This window comes from Sabethes cyaneus, chromosome 1 (genome assembly GCF_943734655.1).
Source record: "Sabethes cyaneus chromosome 1, idSabCyanKW18_F2, whole genome shotgun sequence".
Taxonomy (NCBI): domain Eukaryota; kingdom Metazoa; phylum Arthropoda; class Insecta; order Diptera; family Culicidae; genus Sabethes; species Sabethes cyaneus.
The window spans coordinates 107,064,638-107,083,214 of record NC_071353.1 but is presented as its reverse complement, the minus strand read 5'-3'; the positions used below and the strand labels follow the sequence as shown (position 1 = coordinate 107,083,214).

At 40.2% G+C, this 18,577-nt stretch overlaps 1 protein-coding gene across 2 annotated transcripts; it reads right to left on the bottom strand.

Annotated features, from left to right (window-relative positions):
• Positions 1-13,940: 13,940 nt before the first annotated feature.
• Positions 13,941-18,210, bottom strand: LOC128733933 (28S rRNA (cytosine-C(5))-methyltransferase). Of its 2 annotated transcripts, XM_053827813.1 has the most exons (4): positions 18,097-18,210; positions 17,525-17,961; positions 16,589-16,851; positions 13,941-16,530 (listed from the first exon to the last, which is right to left on the bottom strand). In XM_053827813.1, the coding sequence occupies exons 2-4, from the start codon at positions 17,955-17,957 to the stop codon at positions 15,346-15,348; spliced, it is 1,881 nt and encodes a 626-aa protein (XP_053683788.1). In that variant the 5' UTR covers positions 17,958-17,961; positions 18,097-18,210; the 3' UTR covers positions 13,941-15,345. The 2 variants fall into 2 exon arrangements, 1 of the variants encoding a protein (XP_053683788.1); XR_008411958.1 differs by lacking the exons at positions 13,941-16,530; positions 16,589-16,851; positions 17,525-17,961 and adding an exon at positions 17,351-17,464.
• Positions 18,211-18,577: the final 367 nt, after the last annotated feature.

Here is an 18,577-nt window from a genome sequence, read left to right as displayed (position 1 = left end):
GAACCCATCGGGTAAGGGTACGGGCGCGGGTACCCGACCATCTTTAGTGTTAAATGTGATCAATAGAGATAGTCGACCCGACTCGTACCCGATTTCAACAGCAAAAATTAAGAACCCGTACCCGACCCGAACCCGCAAATTATTTTTTTTCAATACCCGAACCCGACCCGAACTTGGCGGGTACGGGTACGGGTGCGGGTTTCGGGTAAATTTTCCACTACCCGACCATCTCTAGTTTGCATGTACAAGCTGATATGTGTAATGTGGCTGACATGGTATAAGCAGCTCAAACACTAGCCGCTCAAACACAAACACTTCGCCTCCATACACACCAAGAAGCCAACGTATAAGGTTTTGCAAGGTGACGTCACGAATGAACCGGAATGAACGCAATTGACCCATTTGACATTCACTCGTGGTTTGTTTACTATTTGTTAGACGAACGCGATATGCATAAATTGGAGTTAAACGTTTTAAAAGCGTATTATCCAGCAGTGTCGCCCTCCAAACTACTCGGAATGGCAGTTTTTGTGCTTTTCTGACTGCCGTTAAGACCTTTAAGCAATATTCAGTTTCAACATGTTAACCCATGTTCTAAGTCCATGTAAACAAATCACTGATAGACGTCAAAGAAGTGAGGTTATGCTCGCCCGTGCAAAACCTTATTGAACACCACAAACCGTTTCATCGGTGATCAAAGGCACTTTTTATTCACAAGTCCACCTTGGGATCAGCCTAATCTATCAAATTCTCATCGACGGCCAGTTTTTTTCTCAAATATCATCAATATGCGTTCCCTACGGGATGCGGATACACCCTGAATCAACTGTAACTGTGCACTCAAACGTACCGACTAAATATAAGGTGCTCCCAGATTTTGTGACGGCGCGGCGTCTTTCAACAATAGCAAGAAATTTCGTAGAGCACTACCAGGCGAGCTTTACGGGAGCCCGTGTTACTATGGGTCAAGTTTTCTCACTCAGACAATTCCGCTCGGGTTATAGGGAGTACAATATGCCCACGGTTTATATTGTCGTGGATTCCAAGGCAGCATACGATACTGTTAAAATTGAAGAGCTGTGTCAGTTAGTGCACAAGATCGGTTACCCGGGCCAACTAACGCGGCTGAGTCCTTTCGAATTGCCATTTTTCCTTTGGACTGTTTGTTTAGCCTCATTATTGAAGGTCTGATCCGTAGCCAACTCCTTGTCTCCGTAGACGACTTTGGTATCAATACTAGAAAATTTTAGACGGTAGAGGCAACCTATGCTAGTCTAAAAACGGAGACTAAGAGTATTGGGCAAAAAATCAATGAGTCGCAACCCAAATATATATAAGGACCACTAATAATACGGCTAAGGAATTCGGACCTTTCTTTCACTCCACAAGACTTGTGAGTCTTGCTTATGGAAGATAGATGTGCACTTGAGCAAAAGGTGTTGCGGACTATTTTTGGCGGAATTCCTATCGCACGTTGTGAAAATTGGGAGGGTACGATGAGCCAGCCATGTCGCAAGGATGCAACAGCGGCACAAGAAAAAGAGGAGCCTTACATGCTGGGTAGCTCGGCTAGATTACAGCCGACTTGCGAGTGTCGAGATGCTCAACGAATTGGCGACGAATAACCCAGGACGAGCACAATGGAGAAAAGCTCGTGATACAGCACGAGCTACGAGCCTTATTCGTTTTTGCTCTCCTGTATGATATTTTTCTGAGCCCTGCCAGTATATATAGCGACTGTTCTTCTGGTTTTCGGTACCATTTCGACGGTAGTTAGGTTTAACTGGCTCACTGAAACTCACCATAGCATTTATACAAGAAAGCATTTGACTCTACAACAGTGTTGAATTTGGTTATCTGTATGATTGAATGATCACGATCATCATATTTGTCTAGCATTGTATGAATTGTGCCTCTAAATATAAGGAGCACACCAGGTTGGTCGATTTGTCGAATCTAAATCACAGAGAACAGACATCCATTCAGGAACAAATTTTTCGGGAATTCTTGGATAAAATTTCAAATTAAAATCACCTAATATGCTAGTGACACCACCACTATAGTTTCCCTACTAAATGATTCTTTTGATTTGCACACTGACAACTTTTGGTTCCTCTGGCGCTAGTATATATGGACTATATGCTTTATGCTAGCGCCAGAAGCTAGCAGTTGTGAGTTTAGTGTAGAATTTTATGCGCCTTTAACGACACCATCACTATAGTTTCCCAACTAATTAGACATAAGTTTTATCCAAGTGGGGACCTTTCGCTTGGATGTCTGTTCTCTGTGTCTAAATCTTCATCGACCGACGGCGACGAATTTGAGGGTTGGAGGTGGTCAACGAATTTGTCTACCTTGGCTTACTGGTAAGGGCGAACAATGATACCTGTTGTGAGATTCGGAGGTGTATTATCAGCGAAAGTCGTGCTTTCATGTAATTCACAAGTAATTGCGGTCGTGCAGACTAAGCCCCCGTACTAAATGTACCCTGTACAGGACGCTAATTCAACCGGTTGTTTTCTACGAGCATGAAACATGGACAATGCTCGAGGAGGACCCGCGAGTGTTCGGAATTTTCCAAATACGAGTTTTGAGAAAGATCTACTCCGCCGGAGTACAGAGTATGGAGGCGGAGGATAAACCATGAACTTACACAATTCTATGGTGAACCCTGTATCCAAAAGGTGGTTAAAGCTAGACGGATATGATGGGCAGGGCATGTTGCAAGAATGCCGGACAACCATCCTGCAAAGATGGTGATTGCTTCAAATCCGGTAGGAACAAGATGACCAGGAGCGTAGCGATCAAGATGGTTAGACCAGGTAGAACGAGATCTAACGGAGAGCACTCGGTGTCCGAGGAATTGGAGAGCGGTAGCTACAACCCAGTTAACGGAAGAAACCTTGTTCAACAGGCTTTGTTTTAGGACAGCAATCCACTTAAGTAAGTAAGTAACTCTTCATCGGCATGTTTGGGCAAAAAATGTTCTGATTTTAAGTTGGACCGATATGGTCACCCTAATCAATAGGAGACTTCAACCTTCCTAACTTACGCTGGCAGTTTGACGACGATATCTTCGGTCTCATTCCCTGCAATATATCAACCGAACACGAATGTGTCACAATCGAGGGCATACTAATTGCGGGATTACGACAAGTGTTCAATTTCGTCAACTTGAATGAGAGGCTTCTTGACCTCGTTTTTGTCAACCATCCCGAGGATATAGATCTCATCACTTCGCTATCTCCGCTGTTACCAGTTGATGTTCCCCACGCACCGTTTATTTTACTACTGAACGAGAACACTGATAATTTTATCCCACTTAACGATTGTCTCTTTTCTGACTTTCGTGCGTACGATTACAGTATACTAAACAGTACATTGGAGATGATCAACTGGTCGCCTTCACTTATCAACAGATCACTGGATGAAGTGCAATGTGTATTCTATAGCATACTACTTGGAATCGTTTGAGATCTCGTCACCACCGAAGACGCCGCATATCTAACTCTGCCTTTGCCATACCTTGGTGACCTTCGGAACTGCGCAACCTGCTGCCTACTGACTGTAACAGCACCGGGTAGTGTTGCCTGGCCTTAGCGTGGAATCCTATGTCAGGAACGGTTTCCTCATTCTAGTGAGCGCCGGCACTCCAGTTTTTTATATACCAGACGGACCACTGTCACCAGACGGATCAATAATTGTGCTATACTAGCTGAATAAACGATTTGCCATCTTAATGTAAAAGCCCTCCCAAGAAACATTTATGCGCTGATTAAACATTTTAGCAGCCATTATTATTCAGCCATAGCTGAATATGCATCGAATATAATTTATGTAAATTCTACAATACTCATTCAGTCGAAATTGGGAACTTATACAACCTATTTCGCTTGAAGCAGAAAAAACACTTGTTAATAAGCAATTATATCGCCCTTTATATAACCTCTGTGCTCCTTGTTTCCAGTTTTGCGCAAATCGGTTATTTAAAAACACGCAAAATACTATGAATTCTACTTTTAAAACGAGAAATAGTTTTGCAATGCTTTTTCAGTCGCTAACTCAACGTTTCATCAACTTTTATGCAGCCAAAAAATAATCTATTTTTGAATTAAAAAAAATGGAACGCGTCATATTTATTGTGCTATGGCGTCGTAAGCTATATTTTTAATTTCGAGTAAGTTGAATTCGTACAGGGTGTTCAATAAGTTCGAAAACAACTTTTCATCGTTGTGTAAGTGCGCATCATGTGCATTCTGTGTATTGGTGTTGGTGTCAGCTTTAGCCTTATATATAGGTTAACCGACGCTCAAGGTGTCGACATGAGGTCATTTATTATTTGTTTACCGCGCGCGATGAAGTAGTACCGCAACGTCGTAGTAAAGTTGTTTGCGAGAGGTGAGCGACCCGGCGACATATTTAGGCGGTTGAAATCCCACGGGGTGAAGCGGAACTTCATCTATAATACCATCCGTCGGTACCGGGAGACGGGCTCGGCCAAGGACCGTGCTAGATCCGGGCGGCAGCGTTCGGCGAGGACGCCAACAGCCATCAAGGTGGTGAGGGAGCGGGTTCGTTGAAAAATGACCCGCTCGATCCGGAAGACCGCTGTTGACCTGGATGTGTCGATCGGGACTGCCCACACCATCATGGCGAAGGACCTGGGGTGTAAGCCGTACAAGAAACGCAAGGTTCATGGGGTAACGGAGGCTACAACGAAGAAGAGGCTGGACAGAGACTCTCGCGGCACGCTGGTCAGAAGTTCGTGTTTTCTGATGAGAAACTCTTCATCTTGCAACAGCCGCACAGCGTCCAAAATGATCGGCTGTGGGCGCCGACGTTGGCCAGCATCCCGCCGTCCCACATAAACATCCCGTGGTTCCAGAGTGCCGCGTCGGTGACAGTGTGGGGGCCGTATCCAAGCGTGGGAAGCTTCCACTGGTGTTTATCGAGAAAAACGTGAGGATCAACGCCGCGTACTATAAGACCGAGGTTCTGGAGAAGGTTGTGGTCCCAGCACTTCATCACCTCTACGGGAAAGATCATTACGTCTTTCAACAGGACGGCGCACCGGCCCACACGGCAAATATCGTCCAAGCGTGGTGTCGGGAGGAGTTAACTGATTTTCTCGATAAGACTTTGTGGCCTCCTGGCTGCCCGGATCGCAATCCCCTGGACTTCTATGTATGGTCGGACATGCTGGCCAAACAGAGCGAACATAAAGTGAGCACTATGGACTACTTTAAGAAGCTCATTTTCAAGATCTGGGACGAGATGGCCATAGACCAGATGCGTGCCGCGTGTGATTTTTTAGAAACGCCTCAGGCTCGACATAAAGCACAAAGAAGGGGTGCCAAATATGTCGAAAAGGTTCTCAATAAACACTGCTTCAATAAAAATTGACTCAGAAAAGGATATCTTGCAAGGGGTTGGACACTCAGCACATTGTGCCGCGGCACTCCAGAGATATCAAGCGGTACACCTCCGGTTCAATATTACATATGAAATGGAAGCACTGCCAGTTGTCAAAATCATCTCGCACGGTTGCCAGTTCGGCATTTTCGGTACAGCATCGGTACATTTCGGCTCGTTTTAAGTCGCCTAACATAAAAACGGCTGTGCCGAGTGACCGACCCCTTGGTATCTTGTATTTTCATTTTCGTAAACAATGTGTTTATTTTGTATTCGAATAATAAATAAGTGTATTCGAACACCCTGTATATGCAAGCTAATTAAAAATGCATGTCATCATCTTTCGGGAATTATTTTCTTTTTCTTTATTATAGTCATTTTAACAGCTAAGGTCATTCGTGACTTCTGTGGGGTTGGGATTTGAATCAGGGTCCTCGGCGTAAGAGGCGTGAATACTAACCACTACGCCGGGATTGCCCCTTTCGAGAATTAGATAATGTGGTATATTTGCAGTTTGTCGCTGTTCTTCCCGACAATACAGCCATTGCCTGTTTAAAAACAAACTAGTCATATATCAATAGTCGATTAAGAACCATCATACTTTAATGCAAAGACAGCAGACCGAATGTTTACTTACTACAATTTTAAACTTAACCAGGTTTTCAATATGTATTTCGAGTCACAAAAGTTTTCAAAATCAGAGACTAAAAATAACTTGCGTACCCCTCAGGAAATTTCAATCAACAGTCAGTCAGTCCAATTAACCCATTATGTCCTAGCGTATGAAATATTATACCCCGTATTCAAAACCTGTTTACTGCTGTATTTCAATAGTTAGCATTGTTAATATATCACTACAAGAGAGATAAGACATCAATCTAATGTGTGTCTGAGATAACCTGTCAGTCATTTCATCTGTATTTTCAACAGTGATAAATGGCGAAAAAAAGTTGAAAAAGTGGCGATAAAACTTTGTCTCCAAAACACATGAAAAAGTCTACTTTTTGGGACGAAACATTACCTGAAAAGTGGTCTATATCTATATATATATATATATATATATATATATATATATATATATATATATATATATATATATATATATATATATATATATATATAGAAAGACAATATTATTATGTTTATAAAGGAAATTGCCCAAGGAATCTAAAATTGATTTGTAGCGGCAGTGTTGCCAAATATTTTTAAACTCGATTTTAAAACTAAATTTGCATTTTTCTCTCAATGCGTACAATTTGATGTCAATAATTCCAATTTCATTGTATTCTTCAGATTTTTTTTACATAAGAATCACTCAAAACCACGAAGTGTTCTATGCCGATCCAGAGTTATAGCGATTTGAAGCAAAAAACCAGTGATTTTTCATAATTAATCAAGAGTAAAACTACATTTCCTTGAAGCACTGAATATCTTTGCAAAGTAAAAACACTTTATGTTACCGTGAGAGCATGTATACCGCGTATAATAAAGTTTTTTCTCAACAGTGTTGTCAACTTTTTAGTTTTTCGTATAATTATTAACGGTAGTTACAGGAATATAAGTTTAAAATGACGTAAAATATTGTTATATACTGCATACATGCTTCTACGGTAGCGCAAAGTGTTTTTACCTCGCATAGAGACTCACTGATACAATCAAATGTACTTTTACTCTTGATTATTTATGAAAAATCGGCGATTGCTTGCTTCAATTCGCTGTGACTTTTGAAACTTTTGAAATCAAATTGTACTCATTGAAAGAAAAATGCAAATTAAATGTTCAAATCAAATTTAAAGATATTTGGCACCACAGCCGCTAAAAATCAATATATTTTTTCGGATTCCTTGTGCAATTTCCTTTGTAAACATAATAATATTGTCTTTCTAAACCTAATATTTCCAGAGATATAAGCAAAAGAAAATAAGAGTATTGACAAAAACGTGTTTTTTCGTTAAAAATGGAAGACACTCAAGTCGCTTTTTACGCGAAGGATACGTCCCGCGTTAATTCCGAGATACGCGTAAATTCCGAAATTTTGCGTAAAAAAACGCGTAAATTCCGAAATTCGCGTAAAAAAACTTTGTGGATTTCAACACTACGCGGAAAAAACGACGTTTTGAGCACATCCGCGTAAATTCCGAAAATCGCGTAAAAAACTGCGTAAATTCCGAAATTCGTGAAAAAAAAACTCGTAAATTCCGAAATTCGCGTAAAAATAGTCGCGTAAAAAACAAACCGCGTGAAAAAACCGCGTAAAAAGTGACTTCAGTGTACAGTAAAGATTTGTATAACGAGGTGTAAAGATTTGTATAACGCGGTCGGTGGTGCAGTACGCCCATCACGATATCTCAGCTGTCCATCTATACCTATAAAAAAGGACTGTCTGTCTGTCTGTCTGCCCGAATATTCCTTATGCAATCGAAAACTACTGAACCGATCGGCGTAAAAATTTGCATATAGGGGTTTTTGGGGCCAGGGAAGGTTCTTATGATGGTTAGAGACCCCTACCCCCACTAAGAGGAGGGGGGCTCCCATACAAATGAAACACAAATTTCTGCATAACTCGAGAACTAATCAAGCAAATGGAACAAAATTTTACATGTGGGTGTTTTTGGAGACAAAAATTTTTTCTATGGTGAATTGAGACCCCTCCCCACTTTAGGAGGGGGGCTCCTACATGAATGAAATACAAATTTCCTCATAACTCGAAAACTAATTAATCAAATGGAACCATATTTGGCATGTGGGTGTTTTTGGAGGCATGAATTTTTTCTATGATGAATTAGGACCTCTCTCTCTTTTTAGAATGGGGGCTCCCATACAAATGAAATACAAATTTCCTCATAACTCGAGAAGTAATCAAGCAAATGGAACCAAATTTGGCATGTGGGGGGTTTTGGAGGCAGGATTTTTTTAATGATGGTTTGAGACTCCTCACCCCTGTGGTAGGGGGATAAGGACTCTCATACAAATAAAACAGAAATTTTAGCGTAACTCAAAAACTAATCGAACTCCAGAAATTTTAGACTCTTTCATAAAACATTAATCAATAACAAGACCATCAAAAACTAGCAATAGTAACAATTTCATCAATATTAAATTTCAGCGCGAAAGCGCGCTACAGGCCGCGAGTGTTGCCGGCGACCTGCCGTCGGAAGCGCCGGCCACTGCGGGGGGCAGCCCCCTAAACTATTAGTAAAATTATGAATGTGCATTTTATTATTCTTGTAAAACAAGCTAATTCATAATTGCGTAGAATGTAAACGCATCAAACTTAGCCACATCCAATAAAATAAAGCGATTATCCGCGATCTCATTCCACATGTAAGAAATCACGGTTTCCTCTTAAGCTTTTACCACTAGTCGGTATGCAAATTTCATAATAAATACAGTCTATCTAATTGATATACTGTCATACTCGATGATTCATCACAAAAATGGCATTAACTAGGTATGTTTTTCACATAAATTGCAAAATAAACTTCAAAATACAAATCAGGGGTAGAATGCACCACAGTGGGATCGAACAGTTATAAAATATTTTTATTTTGCAGTACATCTTTTGTTTCAGTTTATTTATCAAAAATGTAGCAATATTATGTATTGTATAGGACTTAGAATTTGCCTTAAACCTAATTGTACTTTGTTGAACTTACAATATTTCATAACACATCAGTTGTAGAAAAATAAATGAATAAATTTTATTGCCAATTATGTTCAGATATGAACCCACTATATCCCAGCAAACAAACGTATGGACAAACGCTATAACAAACGCTTCTGCCATTTTGGAAATCTAGTTTTAGGAGTTTATACAACACGTGATTATATGTAAATTTGCTGGTTGCGTTTAACGCCTGGCTGGGCAAACTTGGTGCGTTCTGCCCACGGGTTTTGGCGTTTTGCCCCACATAATGATTTTGACTCTTGCTAAAAATCGTCAAAAATAACAAAAAATACCGGTTTTTGTTACGAAATTTCACCAGGCGTAAGTGTAAAAAAGATCCCAAAGTCTTCTAGAGGTTGAAAAACGTGGAACAAACACACCGTTGCTCTGCAAAATGATGTTTTGCTTAAGCGGTGCGTTCTGCACCACTTTACCCTACCCGGGTCATAATGGGTTAACGAACACTTGATAGTCGTGGCCCAATTAACGAATCCTGGCTGTATTGCCAACAACGTGCAAGTGATAGACCAAGACAAAAGCTATTCAAACTTGCCGGAGCTTGGTCCAACTGAAAAATATTGGGCAATCGTTAAACAGAGCCATAAGAAAACACAGACGAAAAACATTTGAAAGAAAATTGGAGCTCTGCAGATAAAGTCGGGTTCCATCGTGTTTAGATTTTAACTTGCACATTCAGTTCCACCCGAGGTGTTGTCAAGTGGGAAGAAAGGGAAAGGTTGTATAGGTTGTACCTGAGACATGTCCAAGTTATTCACGACTACGCAAAATTAGCATCGCAAATTTATCATCGATTTGACCGATTTGAGTGCTGCTGGTCGCTTTGAAACAATTTTAAAGTTTTATTCGAATACTATTGCGATCTTTTTAATTGGAGATCATTCATATAAAATGTAATGTAAGACCTGGCAATTTTAAGCCTAACAGTTAACATACGAGAAATTAACTCTCATTCTAAACGGTTTAAATGAAAATATCAAGTAACATGAGAACATAGGAGATGACAATATCATTTACATGAGATCGAATTACATTTTCATTCAAATTATATGTTATTTGTCTGATTCTTCATTGAAAAATCCAGCGTAGACTGCCTTTGAATATTAAATGAAATGACGAAAATTAGCCTTTAAAATAATGTTAAATCATCATTAAATAAATTTACATTTACAAATTAGTACCTGTTTAATGCTAATCCTAATGCCTTAGCTTGGCGTATAATTATTGATTTACAGGTTAACCTAAGCTTGCGTAACTGAGTCACTTCATTGCTACCATGCTATAAACTTAATTAAAATTTTGTTCACTTTTTTTGCTTATCATAAAATATCTTGTATCGACTTTATGATAATTTAGAATGAAAACCAAGTTATCGTGGCAGGTTAAAAAAAAGCATTTGCAATTCAAAATGAAATTTTCCGATATTCGTTGCTACCACCAATACACAATCGACAGAGTTTAATTAAAATTGTAAACTCCGGCACGATAGTTAGCATATCAGAATCAATACGCTCGAGTATGAACTATTCCAGTTTTTGCAGAGTTAACGCTCGCGGAAATGATGATCCTTTGCGATAGCGGCAGCTCCCGATATTTACACGAACGTGCAATGTTACCCTCAAGACATATTACACCAGTACGCCACCCACCACCCTTCAGCCTAACTTTTTTCCTGATTTTCTTTCACCCCCGGTTTCGCTCTTTTTGCTCTCTGTTCCCATTCGGTGCACCGTTTTCGCTCTCAAATTTCCCACAACTCTTCGCATATTTCGAAGTTCTCTACTTCTCCGCTCCGCACAGTATTTCCTCCCAGCCTGCTAGGTTCATCCTGCAGTAGCACAAAAGCGTAAAAACGAAGTCACAGCCGAACCACAAAGAAGAAAACATGGAAAATCCTTACTATGACGATTTAACATCCTTTCGTGCGATTTGGATTACGAAACCATCGTGCAATAGTTTTTGACAGTTTTCATTTCACTATATCTCCACTATCGTTCACACTGTGATTAACAAACTTAAAATGACGTTTTTACTCTGTGTTCTGCCACACGAAAAACTGATCATGAAAGACAACCCTTTCAGGACAACTTTTCACCAATCGCACTTAATTTTACTGGACGATCAAGTTTTTTCTTCTAAAGTTTTCACATCACGAATGTTACACAGGAAAGTACAAAACCAATAACACACACACAAGCAGTAGTCCTTTTCAACAATTTGAACTGCTAAATAGTTGAAGAATATATGCGACTGGTTTTTCCTTCCACTTTTCGATCCGTTTTGTCGCAAGGTTCGCGAGAGAATGGCTGACTAATCGGTGCAGGAGCAGCTCTATCACGCTTGCAACAACTGGTCGATGGAACCTTCATCGCTGGAAGGTGGGAAAGTGGGTCCGGCAAGTGCGCGGCAAATTCGAACGGCTAGCAAAGAGGACGATTGTCGAATACCGACCTGACGTGGTAATGCGAAAACTCTCAGAAAAATGAAGGATGTGTGTGCGAGGGGTTGCAAGTACCGATAGAAATGTTATTAGTTTTTATTAAAAGTAGAGTATATTATCTATTTTGGACATGCGTTACGCGTACACTATTTTGGACATTTAGGGCAAAATCAAAGTGTCCAAAGTAGCGTACGCCTAACGCTAGTCCAAAATACATAAATCAACCTAGTTACTTTTAGTATTAACAGCTTGAATTAAAGTTAACAAAAAGATTGGTGTGCTGTTATCCTCCACTTAGTCAACCCATTGCTTATAATAAGGTAAAACAATCAGTCAGTGATACGGGTATACTGCTTAAAATGGGTTCCTCACCCTACAAGAGGCAAATTGTAGCAAAACCATTTAGGAAGCAGAATAATGTACCCAACACCCGTGCTCGAAACTTACAATCGTTTGTTTGAGAAACCCCACAAGTCCACTCGACACTATTGTTGGAAATTTTTTGGTTCTATGATAGTATCTCAAATATATTATGTAGACTTATCTTTTTATCAAAATAATGATTCTAGCTAAAATTACAAGGTTTTAAAGTTGATGACTATTTGGGGTTTCTCAAACAAACGACAAATTGACGGTGCACTTAAGTAGTTTTAGGCCGTTTTTATTCAAACTTGTGATCTATCCATTGTAGGATAAGAATGTTAAATGTTGAAATGAAACGAATAATAAATTAATACAATGTTAAATAAAATTCTAGGTTAAATAATATTATACGTGAAAAAGGAAATGATACATATTTCTCAAGTTGATGTCCGAAGTCCGCCAATTTGCATTAGACAGAGTACATATTCGCCCCGCCCCTTCTACTATTACCTGAGAGTCATTTGCTATAAATAAGCGTGCGTGCCGCAAGAGAGCTCATTCGAATGTCGGATTGGACACTGAGAAGTACACATCGGGAGCGGTAAGCAGTTCAGCCAGGCAGAACGTCAGTAGCAGCAGCAGCAACTCTTGGGCCTTCAAGTAGCCCAATCGAGACGAAGGACGTCACCCGATGGACGAGTAAGCGAGCGCTTCTTGGTGAGCCCTCTGTCCTACATCGGCAACGATTAGCAGCATCCTATTGACGAGTAAGCGAGTCATTCTTGGTGAGCCCTCTGTCTTATATCGGCAACGATACTAGTTAGTAACACGCGCAGAGACGCTGCCCGGTTACGGAAATTACGACAAATGACAAATAGATGTCCATAGACAGCCACAGACTTGATGCAGCAATAAGCTCAGGACTATCTGCGTAAACTAATGACGGTACTAGCACGAATCACTCCTGCTGTTAACTAATCACTGCTGCTGCTAACTAAACGAAGAATCACTAGCCGAACATTCTGGATTTCTAGTTTCCAGTGAATTTTATTCAGTAGCACCGCTCACCGTCGTCAATATTCAAAAGAAAAAAGTCCTCTGCCTTGTGACTGTGTTATGTTGCTGGTGGTACAAGCGAAATGCTTTATTTTAGTACAAACAGTTTATTAAATTTTTAACATGTGCGGAATAAATACTTCTAAGGTAATCTTGTACAGCAGATGCCAAACATGATTTAAGAAACTACTCTTCAGCGCTTAAATGTATTTCAGCCCATTTTTGTTCCACGCTTGACCAACTTAAGCTGGTAAATCTACATCGGCTAAAAACTCGGCGCCTGTCATGTCAATTTATCTCAGATGTGTTCGTTGACGGCTTCCGACCGACAGGATGTAAGTTCGAATTCGGGTGAATGAAAAAAGTATATGGCTGGCTTCAAGTCTTTTATTAAATTATAATATATGCATACAAAAATGGCCCTGAAAATAACAAAACCCACAAAATAAAATACTTCCTGCATATTTTTTTTCTTTTTGCTTGTCTAAATGTAGAACTGCTGTGGAATAAACGTAGCTTCAGTGTCATCAGCAGAAGTTTAATAAACATATCTATACGTACTGAATAAACATTTTACTAAGTTGCATAACAGTCTTACAAACGCATCTTCCACGCCCATATTCAGCACTGCGCTGTTTCAGTTCTCCAAAACCAACTGTATAAGCATTGAACAGAGGTGTTTAGGCATACTTGAAAAGCAGCTATACTGCATATGCTGAATAAAAGCTGTCGGTTAAACGTTTAATAAGCAAAAATTGTTCCTTGGGTTTCGGGTCGCTGGATCGCATGATTATGAAGGTAGAAGTGAGGTTTCATTAGATCGGGCTCAAATTCACTCATATGCTCCAACGACAGGTACTCATCCATATACTTTGAATACTCAGCATACAACGACGGAACGGATGACAGCTTCTTCTCAATAGCGCGAAATCTGCGTTCGACTATGTTGACCGATTCTCCCAAAGATTCAAGCATTTCCTCCCGAATCGGTAAACGCACGACGTACCGACCGTCAGGCTCGATAATGTGTCTCTCTGTTCGATCTCTGGGTCACCACCGACAATGATACGAGTAAGGTGAATCAACGATGCAATCAAGTTGGAAGTCGAGCTTATTGTTCCTTCCGCAAGCCGGCTCGATCAGGGAGAAAGGAGCACACGCCGCCATACCAAGCTAACGATGCAATACGCTTATCGGACGGGTAGTCCGTGGCGTTGCGCACTATTTTTGGCAGAATACAAACGAAAAGCGGATAGTAGCGTAGGTGTCTGAACCACAACTTGTAGGCACTGCTTGGAGAGATTCCCATTGTATCACCTGGCGAAAATCGAGAGGTTACGGTGGACCGGCCACGTCGCAACCAGGCCGGACGACTGTGCAGTGAAATCTGTTCTCTTTAAGAATTCCACCGGCACCAGGACTAGAGGGGTTCAACGTGCTAGGTGGCTCTACTAGGTGATAGGGATAGTAGTTAATGAACAGAAATAAAATTACATTCATAGCTCCACAGTCATAGTTTTAGAGGGCTCCGTGGCAATGATAACACTTAAAAAGCACCTCTGCAGGAATGCGATAATAAGACGAATTCGTAACTTAGTCCAAGTGCTACGTGCAATAAAACTTCAGTTGAACTGTCGAAAAATTTTACCCCCTCTGCCCCATAGGTGGTTGGGTGGTTTAGCTTTCGGTCATCTGAAAAAGCTATTAATAAGCAACTCGCCAAGCATAAATGTACAGCTGGTAAAACAATATTTGTACTACGTCCAGAAAACAAAATATCCATATTTCAATACCTTAAAAATTTTATCGGCTGTTTTTAGTATCAGAAGTCATGAATCACCTGTGCTACCGTGGGACAGAGGGGTTAACAAATGATTTTTTTCTGGAATGTCACTTTATTAACCATGAGTACACTCAGCCTCTGTGAGCCTGTGGAATAAAGTGCCTAGACCAGAGTATCAAACCGAGTTTAATTGGAATAGATCACCCTCGTGTTTTTGTGGTGACTTATTAATGAAGTCAAACATTTCAGTTGTTTTTAATAACGATAATTTTTCCAACAGACGACGGAAAAAGGTAGAAGAAAGTAATGAAACATAGGGTTTGCAGTATCTGCAGGGTGAGACAAGACATAAAGGAGAAAAAACGGCAAATCAGGTAAGGGGAGGGTAATTTAATCAAGACTTACAGGTTCCTAGTTCGTTCCTTTTTACCAAGCTGGAAGATCCGCGTATTAAACCAAGCTATAACGGGAACTGGATTTCATTGTTTTGGGTAAAACTTGAAGCTAAATCAGATTTGGTTAAAATATCTCGCCAGATTAGTTAATGCAACAAATTACAAAGGATCATCACTAGTTTTATTGCATAACCTTTACAACAGATTCGTTTCAGTCAAGATTAACATTCTTGTCTTTTTTCTTCTTTTTCTTCACGTGGTTGTTGAGGTCAGTTTCATTAGCTTCCAACGATTTAGCATCCGTCACTTCTGGTGTCGCGTTGGTTTCGTATTCTAACCTTTTTCTCTTCTTTTTCTTCTTATGTTCATTTTGATCTGCTGTGTTTTCTGTAGTAGAAACAGCAGAAGTTACTGATTCTTGATCAATAACAGTTTCTTCTGGAATCACTTTTACTTTCCGTATCTTGCTGTGGTGATCAGTAACTATATTTTCTTCCTGTTCATTATCGTTATTTTTAGATTTTTTCTTTTTCTTCTTAACTGGGTTTGAAGTGCTATCATCTACTGGACGCTTTTCGATGGTACTAGGCATTTCGTCTACGCATTCCGATTGAATTTCTGTTTCCGTTTCTTGATTCTGTTGACTATGCTTCCTCTTTCTAGTTTTACCGCGACCAAAATCAGCATTTCCCATTTTGGAAAGCTTTTCGTAGCTTTCCTTTTGCTTTTCATGAGCTAAATAAATTTCGTTGTATTCATTCTCTTCGCAACGTTCGAACACCGCCACAAACATTCCGATAGTTAAATCCGTTTCTGGTCGCGCGTAGAGGCACCGCTCTCCAATGCCGGAGTAATCCGTAGAACCGAAGTTCAACCATTCTTTATCGAACAATGCTTTTGCATCGGCCAGCCGGAAGTGACCGTTGTGCTTCAGAGCACCCATAACAATTTCTTCATTTTCTTCAGGATATATTGAACAAGTCGAATAGACAATACGTTTGGCCGCCGGGAAAGCGTTCATTGCATGGCATAATAACTTATACTGTAGTCCACCCAGTTTATAAAGCCGTTGCTTGTCGATTTCCTCATTCAATTTTAACCGATCCACCATGCCCGATCCCGAACAGCTGGGATCAATCAAAATATATTCCACGCCCGGAGCTTGTTCATCTCCAACCAACAAGCAGTCCTCATTGATGGTTTTTATAACGCCAAAGTCGGCCGAATACTCACACAACAACTTGTATCTTTCCGTATTCCGTTCTACTGCGTAGATACGCCCTTTACCCTTCATTAGGTTCGCTAAATGAGTTGTTTTTAAACCTGGAGCTGCACACATGTCTAGAACGACACTCTTCTTGGGTGGACTTAGCAGATAAGTTGGCAAGAGACAAGCCTAAAATAAAAATAAAATAAATAAAGAAATGCGCACCATATAACTGATTCACACCAACTTTGTTTTGCAAGACAAATTTCTGTTTCATCTCGGTCGCACGACCCCAATAATTCCTAGCACTATGTGGAAAGACCAGCAGCTCCTTAAAGTGAAAGTCGACGATGAACTCCGAATCGCCTAAGTTCTTGACTCGTTCCAGAAAATCGACATACTTTTCGAATTCCTCTTCTACCAGTATCCATCCTTCTTCTTGCAGTAAACGAATAGCTCCAGGTTGCGCCAATACGCTAGTGCGTACGTTAATGCGTACGTAACGAGGTTCTGTGTTTAAATAAATTCATGTAATTCGAGATAATTTCTACTAAGTCATTGGAAATATTCTTAAGGGGAGTCATAATTGTTATTTTATTGACGTTTGAAAAATTTGGTTTTACATTGTTACATTGAACACAAACTTCTTCTGCAAATACTGAATTTTACTGGCATTTCTTCGATTCTTCTAGTTGTTCCGACTGATGTTTTTTCGCTTCTTTTTCGTCTTCCTCTGCTTCCTGGTAACCTCTAATTGCGTATAGAACTATGATAATATTAACCGTCAGAACAGCTGCCAGGACCGATCCGCATGTATTTGCAAATCCTTCCACATGAAAATTGTGCGTAAGTATGTGCTTAGTTCCGTAGAATGCCCCGAACGGTAGGGTAAACATTCCAAAACTATAAACTAATAGCCACAATAACGCAAATGCTGCCTGTTTGGAATGAAGAGGTATTTCGAACCGATCATCGGTCATCGTTTCAGTTGCTTTGTCATTTGAAGTCCCTTCTGCGCTTCGTAGGGAAGCGTCCGACTGTTCTTCCCCGGAATTTAGGGAAAGTTTGTTTTTGGCTCGTTTTCCCATCTTCTTCTCGAAACGTTCGGTAGGTCGTAAGGCTTCTGTGAACAATTAAAAAGAGAAAAGACTCCCCTTAAGAATGGTAGAAAAGAGACGATTACCTTTAAAATCGAGTTGCTTCGCCGGAGTAACGTCAGATTTACTGAGAGCATCCTTTAAAGATTCATGATAGCGGCGAATACATTGCACCGGCAGCGATTCCCCCTTCAGTTCGCCTCGACCAAATAACAATTCTGCGATAAGAACGCGCGCTAACCAAGGATTGAGCTTTGGTTCCTTTTGCGTTAGTTCCGTTTTAATAATCAGATCGTCAATCTGTTTCAAGTTGACCAGAATCAAGTCCATAATTGCAAGACCTTTTCCCTTTCGGAAATGTTTGTCTTGCAGGACCAATGTTTTAACATTGCGCCGTTCCTCAACTACCAAGCGGAGGATTTTGGCTGCGCTGCGATAGTTGGTGGGAACTGGAATTTTATGGGGACGCTGTTGGTGGGGTTCACCGATGTCACTGTTGTCATTCGTATTTTTCACCATGGTACTATAAGAAATAGCAAATTCCAAAGAAAGCATACTCAATTGACATCAGGGCAAGATTTAATGCGCCGGAAACGTGAACCGACCGCACGTGACAGAGAATAAAATATTGAATGTTTTTCTGTTTTCATTTGCTTACCTTAATGTTGGATTTGTATCGATGATTACTGAATCATTTTAATAACAATTATAGCGTGATTAACAAGCTAAGGTTGGTTATTTTAATTACGATGCAAAAGCGAAAAATGCAGTCACTCTTAAAATTAATGAATGATAACAGCATACAGCACACATTAAACTTGAAGTATTTTTCACAAAAAATGAGAATTTCAGAGTTGCCAGTACAAGTTTTATTATTTACTACTGTCAAAACACAGAAAAATAATTAAACACAAATATACGTGTTTTTCATTCAAATTAGAGTGACTATATACAGAGTGGCGACAATGTCAAAATAGGAATGATAATTATCTGTCAGTGTCATTCCAATCAAGCAGACGACCTATCTAGAGTGACTATATACAGAGTGGCGCCAAGTCATCCCAAATGTATGCAATGCGGTTTATCCTAGGTTTTTCTTTCTCTTTCCTGCATACGCGTTGGATAGGTTGTCCGCTCGA

Coding starts and splice junctions, on each gene's coding strand:
- LOC128733933 (XM_053827813.1), bottom strand. CDS start 17,957: ATGGTGAAAAATACGAATGACAACAGTGACATCGGTGAACCCCACCAA. Junction 16,852..17,524: donor GAAGCAACTCGATTTTAAAG/GTAATCGTCTCT, acceptor ATTTAAACACAG/AACCTCGTTACGTACGCATT. Junction 16,531..16,588: donor AATTTGTCTTGCAAAACAAA/GTTGGTGTGAAT, acceptor TTTTTATTTTAG/GCTTGTCTCTTGCCAACTTA.